The sequence below is a fragment of the Petromyzon marinus genome, chromosome 3, assembly GCF_048934315.1.
Source record: "Petromyzon marinus isolate PM22_M1 ecotype Great Lakes invasive population chromosome 3, UKy_Petmar_22M1.pri1.0, whole genome shotgun sequence".
NCBI classification, from domain to species: Eukaryota; Metazoa; Chordata; class Hyperoartia; order Petromyzontiformes; family Petromyzontidae; genus Petromyzon; species Petromyzon marinus.
Window position 1 is genome coordinate 1,740,760 of NC_133669.1, and position 9,241 is coordinate 1,750,000.

Sequence of the window (9,241 nt, forward strand, 5' to 3'; positions counted from 1 at the left end):
GTTACTAAGTCACTGATAATGTAGTTACTACGTCACTGATCAGGTACTACGTCACTGAAAATGTAGTTTACTACACCACTGATAATGTAGTTACTCCATCACTGATAATGTAGTTATTACGTCACTGATTAGTTACCATGTCACTGATTAGGCACTACGTCACTGATAATGTAGTTTACTACACCTCTGATAATCTAGTTACTACGTCACTGATTAGTTACTACGTCACTGATGAGTTACTACGTCACTGATAATGTAGTTTACTACACCACTGATAATGTAGTTACTACGTCACTGATAAGTTACTACGTCACTGATAATGTAGTTACTACGTCAATGATAATGTAGTCACTACACTATCAGTTACTACGTCACTGAGAAGTTACTACGTCACTGATAATGTAGTTTCTACGTCATTGATAATGTAGTCACTACACCACTGATAATGTAGTTGCTACGTCACTGATAATGTAGTTACTACACCACTGAAAATGTAGTTACTACACCACTGATAATGTAGTTACTACACCACTGATAATGTAGTTACTACACCACTGATAATGTAGTTACTACGTCACTGATAATGTAGTTACTACGCCACTCATAATGTAGTCACTACACCACTGATAATGTAGTCACTACACCACTGATAATGTAGTTACTACACTACTGATAATGTAGTTACTACACTACTGATAATGTAGTTACTACGTCACTGATAATGTATTTACTACGTCACTGATAATGTAGTCACTACACCACTGATAATGTAGTCACTACACCACTGATAATGTAGTTACTACGTCACTGATAATGTAGTTACTACACTACTAATAATGTAGTTACTACACCACTGATAATGTAGTCACTACACCACTGATAATGTAGTCACTACACCACTGATAATGTAGTTACTACGTCACTGATAATGTAGTTATTACGTCACTGATTAGTTACCATGTCACTGATTAGGCACTACGTCACTGATAATGTAGTTTACTACACCTCTGATAATCTAGTTACTACGTCACTGATTAGTTACTACGTCACTGATGAGTTACTACGTCACTGATAATGTAGTTTACTACACCACTGATAATGTAGTTACTACGTCACTGATAAGTTACTACGTCACTGATAATGTAGTTACTACGTCAATGATAATGTAGTCACTACACTATCAGTTACTACGTCACTGAGAAGTTACTACGTCACTGATAATGTAGTTTCTACGTCATTGATAATGTAGTCACTACACCACTGATAATGTAGTTGCTACGTCACTGATAATGTAGTTACTACACCACTGATAATGTAGTTACTACGTCACTGATAATGTAGTTACTACGCCACTCATAATGTAGTCACTACACCACTGATAATGTAGTCACTACACCACTGATAATGTAGTTACTACACTACTGATAATGTAGTTACTACACTACTGATAATGTAGTTACTACGTCACTGATAATGTATTTACTACGTCACTGATAATGTAGTCACTACACCACTGATAATGTAGTTACTACGTCACTGATAATGTAGTTACTACACTACTAATAATGTAGTTACTACACCACTGATAATGTAGTTACTATGTCACTGATAATGTAGTCACTACACCACTGATAATGTAGTCACTACACCACTGATAATGTAGTCACTACACCACTGATAATGTAGTTACTACGTCACTGATAATGTAGTTACTATGTCACTGATAATTTAGTCACTACGTCACTGATAATGTAGTTACTACGTCACTGATAATGTAGTTACTGAGGACACCCACTCGACGGGATCTCCTCCCTTGGCCAGTGGTGGAGATTCCACGTTGCTGTGGCGGGGGTGTGGCGGGGGCGAGACCCTCCATGGCAGAGCCATTGTGGACTTCCCCACAAAGTGGTCCTGATTTAGATGACCCCCCCAGAGTAAAGGATGATGGGCTGGGTCAACCCATGAACAAGATTTGAACGTGCGACCTTGCAATAGCCAGCCGCTCACTCTATCGCTGAGCCACCAGCCATGATCTATCCACTGCTCGATGAACGGCCTCCCCTCGGCGTCACGGGTTGGAGGTGCCACCACACCCCCACACAAACATTGCACCGACAAAAGAAGCAAAGACACCCCGGGTAGTCTTTACCAAGCTGGTGGGGCAAGTGCTGTTAGCGCATGGGAGGTCGGTGGGGCTAACACCACACCCGGCCGCCTTTGTCTTCCCAGTGTTGATGTTGACAGACTTCACTATAGCTACTTATTTAAGGCTGAGTCGACTCTGAAGCCCTTCTGCTATCCGTGCGCCAATCCTTAAGGCGCCGCTCCCCCCATCCACGTGCACACAGAGACACAGACACGCACACACATGACGTACAAAAACAAAGATCCGCCATATAGCCCACACGGGCTGTTCCGGCAAGTGCTGTTAGCGAGCATCTGTGAAGGCCAGTACGACACACGATGGTGTGGTGACGCCAACACCACGCCCAGCCGCCTTTGTCTCCCCAGTGACGATGTTTACACACCACACCAGGTACTCATTTGAGGCTGAGTCGACCTAGGGGAGGCCTCAGGACCGGTTCAGAAAATCGTCACCGGTGTTGGCCGTGAGCGAGGATCGAATTCGGGTCGCCGATTTCGTAGCGCAGCGTAGCGCTAACAACTGCGCTACCGCTCCCTATACCAACACACAAACAGACGCACGAAAACATACACACACATACACACAGATACACACACATACACACAGATACACACAGATACACACAGATACACACAGATACACACATACACACACATACACACAGATACACACACATACACACAGATACACACACATACACACAGATACACACACATACACACATACACACACATACACACAGATACACACATACACACAGATACACACACATACACACAGATACACACACATACACACACATACACACACATACACACAGATACACACACATACACACAGATACACACACATACACACAGATACACACACATACACACAGATACACACACATACACACATACACACACATACACACAGATACACACACATACACACAGATACACACACATACACACAGATACACACACATACACACATACACACACATACACACAGATACACACATACACACAGATACACACACATACACACAGATACACACACATACACACATACACACACATACACACACATACACACAGATACACACACATACACACACACATACACACAGATACACACACATACACACAGATACACACACATACACACAGATACACACACATACACACACATACACACACATACACACAGATACACACACATACACACAGATACACGCACATACACACAGATACACACACACACATACACACAGATACACACACATACACACAGATACACACACATACACGCACATACACACACATACACACACATACACACAGATACACACATACACACAGATACACACACATACACACAGATACACACACATACACACAGATACACACACATACACACAGATACACACACATACACACAGATACACACACATACACACAGATACACACACATACACACACATACACACAGATACACACACATACACACAGATACACACACATACACACAGATACACGCACATACACACAGATACACGCACATACACACAGATACACGCACATACACACAGATACACACAGATACACACACATACACACAGATACACGCACATACACACAGATACACATACACACACATACACACACATACATACACACACATACACACAGATACACACACATACACACAGATACACACACATACACACAGATACACACACATACACACAGATACACGCACATACACACAGATACACACACATACCCACAGATACACGCACATACACAAAGATACACGCACATACACACACACATACACACAGATACACACACACACATACACACACACGTACACACACATACACACACGTACACACACATACACACCAACAACAACAACCGCCATTCGCCACTAAGTGACGGTGACGTCACCACGACGATTGTGCCAGGCCATGTGCCCCCGAGGCCACGTGAAGTGTCGAACGCCCGCTGGCAGGAGGTCACGGGGCAGACCCAGGTGCCACGGGTCGACTGACTGAGATGACTGGCCGATGCACCACCTGTGCCCCCTACTGTGCCAACCTGCTGTGCTTTAGCCACCCGGCGCTCCGCTCGTTATTCTGAGCGTCGCTCCTCCGCCCTCCGTTGTTGTTGGAGGGCGACTACCTCCAACTGCCCAGTAGCGTCCTTCACGAGCCTCCTCCACAGAGGCCGATCTTGACACCGCTGGTACCAGTCATCGGCAAGTCCACCCAGCTCCACGTCCTCCTGAACCACATCACTCCATTTCTTCTCTAGCCCGTGCCGCGCCCGCTTTGCCCCCTCGATCCGGCCGAACAAAAGCTGTTTCGGCATGCGGTGGCTGGGCATGCGGGCTACATGACCCAGCCATCGCAGCCTTGCCCGCCGGAGGAGCTCACCGATGGGACCTTGCCCAGATCTTTCAAGGATTTGTGAGCTCCTCACACAATCCAGTCTGGTTAAACCCAGGATGGATCGTAGGCAGGCCAGCCTAAATGTTTCTAATCGGCGAAGATGTTCCATTAGGGGGGTCCACGTTTCGCAAGCGTAGAGAAGGGAGGGAATGACCGTGGCCGAGAAGACCTGAAGCTTAGTGCGGAGCGACAGACCAGGTAGCACATACACACACACATACCCACATACACACACATATATACACACACATACAAACACACGTACAAACACACACATACATACACGCACATACACATATACACATACAAACACACACATACAAACCCACACATATACACATACAAACACTTACAAACACATACACATATACACACATACACACATACACATATACACACATACACACACATACAAACACACATACACATATACAAACACACGCGTTTGTTTCTGCAGTGGCTTGTACCGCCGACTGGCCGTGAGTCTCTCTCGAGACCCCATCATCATCAACCCGTCCGCGTGTGCGCCTCTCTCTCTCTGCCTGAGCTCTCTGCTCGCTGCTCGCTCCCTTTCCCACACTGGCCCGACCCAGCAAGCACCCTCCCTGCCCCTCCCCTCCCTCACCACCACCGCCGCCACGCGTGGTGGTGACATCACCAGGCAGGCAACCACTGCTCTGGCTTTCTGGTGGCTGCGTTTCGCTTGGTGGGATGCGCCTCGAGCGCAGCTCCTTCTCGCACCCGACCGAGCTCCACCGCGCACACTCGCAGCGGACGGGGGCCCGCGCAGCGAGAGGGAGGAGGAAGACGAATTATCGCTAGAGTAGCTGAGATCCCCCCAAGACAACTGCCGCGCCAGGAGAGCGGACCCCCTCACACCAAGGGGACCCCGTCGCCTACACCCCCCTCCCCTCTGCCACCCGTGCCGACCTTGACTCACCCGGCCAGGTTACCGTGACCGCCTTGCTGGCACGCGGCACCTGCGAACCCACGTGTTGGTGGACCTCCTGGCACCAACCTGAAGCCGGGCAACGCCAACGCAGCCCTCGGGGCGCGCCTCTGGGGCAGCCCGGAGCAATGCGTCATCGCCCGCACCTGCAGGGAGCGCTGCCGCTGCTGCTGCTGCTCCACGCGTGCGCGCAGGTGAGGGAGCGACGCAGGCAACGCGGACATCGAGACGCCGTCTCACTCGCCTCTGTTGGGTTAAGGTGGCCGGGCTGGCTCGCAACTCGGAGCGCTGAGCGCTGCGCGCCGGCACTGCTGAGATCCTGGGTTCGAGTCCACGGGGATTCAGCCGCTGCCTATGATGGAACCGGTGTACACGTGTAGTGAGTTGATGGTCTCAGCCCAGTTACCATCGGACTTATATAGAGACGCATGGGCTCACATAGATACTCAATGGCTCACATAGACATAAATAGTCTCACATAGAGACACGTACACTCACATAGAGACTAATAGACTTACACAGAGACCCATATATTCACACAGACACCCATAGACTCACATAGACACACATCGACTCACATAGAGACCCATAGACTAACACGACCTGTTGACTGCACACGAAAAAATAACATTAAGTTCCTGCACTTAACTTGGCTGAATTCCAGCGCTGAGAATGAAATATTGGGTCATACGAAGGATATTTCTCTCACACGCGGAGCGGGTGGGAATTAAAGTGCTTCCAACTGTTTAATTCCGAGCTCACTTGAAGAAGGAGTCTCAGAGGTAGCCGTAATACCTATGATGGAATAAATCACTCGGAATGCGCCCGTTCCCCGTCCGACCTCACAAGCTAAGCAGTCGTGAGCCTGGAGAGTGATGGCTCTTGGATGGGTGACCACCACGCACAAGAGGTTGCTACAGGCTGCAGTGCAGCACAATGCGCTGTTGCGCTGTACTTTGTTTTGCTCTCTCGCCCAAATGCTCGCCACCTTCACCGACCGGCGTGGTGAAGTATGGTCAGATAACCCCGGCGACTAGCAAGGCGCGCTGGAGGGAGGCCCTCATCCAGCAGTCAATTGACAATCGAGAGCTCCGCTGGTGGACCAGTGGAGCTCTCGATGTGCTCCCACCTCTCTCGACCGCTTCACTGACTCCGCTGTTCGCATCCCGAGCGATTTCCTGCGTGGCACATTCCGGCGTGAGTTGCTGTGCCGGGGAGATCATTTACTTTTACGAGGAGCCGTGAAACCGGGATGCGAGACCGCGTGCTGCTCTATCATTGCCTCTGTAACACCGAGGGAAGCACACCCCGAAAGCAGTGGCATTTACAGTGACCCATTTACAGATACGCCACTGATTTTCCAATGTTCCTCCCTTTTTCACGTTCCTCTCTGCACATGATGAGACGGTAAAGCAAAGCAGGCGGTTGATGTTATCCACTCAGAGGTTGAGAGTGTTGAGAGTTCTGTCTTGGCGAGCTTGGGTTTTCACCGGGCGTACAAAGTCCATCCTCACGCACGCGAAAATACTCGGCAAGGAAAAATCGTCCAAGCGTCCCAAGCCAGACCCTCCTGGTGATTATTTATGGGTCTTGAGACTCGGTGGGGCTTCTTCCCGTGTGCCTCATTACAGTTTCTGGGCAATTGCATTTCACACGGTGGATGAGTTCCCCTTTCGAAAACCCCATGGCGTGAATCTCCGGGGAGGTGATGGGGAGGGGGGGAGGATACTGGAGGAGAGAGGGCGGTGGTGCGATCCGGACGACGAGGAGGAGCAAGACACCCGCCGTGTTTGCTCGCACAGATTTGTCTCCGTGGAGGCGACAGAAGGAATTCCCGACGGCACAGCAACGCAGCAGCAGCAGCAGCAACAACAACAACACCCCACGTCTCCTCTGACGACAGCTCCGCCCGCTTTCCAGGCGTCACTTGTGGGCCTCACTTCACTGTTTGACCATTATTCGATCGTGGGAAAAAGCGATAGCGCCGCTTGTGATTCCGAAACAAAAGTCGCGAGTGACTTCCTGCTCAAATGAGCATTGCGTCGGCGCTCAGCTCCTGTTTGCAGCCCTCGGCGGGGAGCGGAAATTACACATTCCTATGGCAGGGGGCGAGTCTCTCCAAAGGACAACCGCTTCCTTCTCCACAAAGTGGCGCAGTGGTTAGCGCGCCGCGCTATGTGAACCCCAGCGACTCGAGTTAACGATTCCCGCTCACGGCCACCACCAGTGACGGTTCTCTGGGCATCGACTAGGTCCACTCAGCCTCAAATGAGGACCTGGTGCGGTGCTTAAAAACATCGCCACTTGGGAGACAAAAGTGCGGCCGGGCGTGGTGCTGGCCACCCACCTCCTCGTATGCCGACGCCCCAACAGCAGTGTGGAGGATGTGGGGTGAGCACTGTAACATCGTCGCCTTGTTTGTCTTCGTCTACAGGTGTTGTGGCCCAATGTCGCTGCCGGGCAGGCGGTGGGGCCTTTGCCGGCAGCAGCGGCGGCGGCGGCGGCGGCAGCGGCGTCGGCGCTTCGTCGCCCGTACTGCGAGTGGCCGTGCCGCTGCGCGCACGGGGAGCCACGCTGCCCCGTGGGGGTGAGCGCGGCGCTCGACGGCTGCGGCTGCTGCCGCGTGTGCGCTAGGCAGCAGGGCGACCTGTGCACGGAGGCGGACACGTGCGACCCTCACAAGGACCTCTACTGTGACTACTCGGGGGACAGCCCGAGGTATGAGATAGGAGTGTGCGCACGTAAGTGTCCCGCCCCCTACCCTACCGCCCGACTCGCGCGCCTAGACGGGGGTTTTCAATGGATCGTCGGTCAGGGGACGTGGGTGGTGGGGGGGTAGCAGTTTCACCATTGAGCAATATTCATATTGTCCCAGTGAGCGTAGCTAGTGTGGGGGTAGGGGGTGACTTTGTGTATGTGCGTCAGATGGCACCTTGCAGACGAGATGTATTATTTCGGCTTTTGGCATTGCATGGGGTCGTATTACGTTACATGGAGTGCTCTTGCCAGTAATATCTGATGATCCGGCAGCATTTGTAAAATGTGCCTGCCTCTGCTGATGAGACCAGAACGACTGAAACTGCCCGAAGAGTTTATTTACTATTTTTTTTTGCTGGATATTATTGTTCCGACAAGTCAATAGGCTGATAGACTCAGCAATACGAAAATTTACAAGTTTGTGGAAACATAACGAAGTTACGCTTAACTGTGCTGTCACTTATAAGGTGCACTTCACATCAACACGACGGCGTCATCTTATACAACATTTACATGAATTCCCTAGGCGTCTAGTTTAACGTAGCGAGCTCAGTAAACCTGACCCGGCCAATGTAATTGACACACCCGTTGGAAGAAGGGCCCACGATTGCGGCGCTCTCGAGAGAGCTGCGATCTTCAACTTGTTATGTCACGTGATGTGCCAACGTCACGGCAACCTTCGTTGTTGTCCACGCCTCGAGAGAAACGTGTCGAGTCCGAGTTGATTGGTTGAGGACACCTCTCTCATTTCACGCCGAGTTTTAATTTGATGATAGCGCTTTGAGTGGCAGATTTGTGTCAGAAAGACCCCACGTGTTTAATCTAAAAAAACTAAACTTGACTTGATCCCAAGAAATGCAGGATCGTCTCAATTGCAAGTGACCCAACACGTGACCACCTACGTCTTACGCCTCTTGTCTACAGCCCACTCATGCCTACCTCTTTATCT

At 50.1% G+C, this 9,241-nt stretch overlaps 1 protein-coding gene across 2 annotated transcripts in view; it reads left to right on the forward strand.

The window, feature by feature from the left end:
• Positions 1 to 5,255: 5,255 nt before the first annotated feature.
• LOC116951216 (CCN family member 2-like) overlaps positions 5,256 to 9,241 on the forward strand; it is a 14,319-nt gene continuing 10,333 nt past the window's right edge. Inside the window, exons 1-2 of one of the 2 annotated variants that reach the window (XM_076072286.1) lie at positions 5,256 to 5,729; positions 7,970 to 8,276. In XM_076072286.1, coding sequence (XP_075928401.1) covers positions 5,664 to 5,729; positions 7,970 to 8,276 — 373 coding nt within the window. In that variant the 5' untranslated portion in view covers positions 5,256 to 5,663. The remainder of the gene's footprint in view (positions 5,730 to 7,969; positions 8,277 to 9,241) is intronic. The other variant, XM_032969705.2, reaches the window with a different exon arrangement.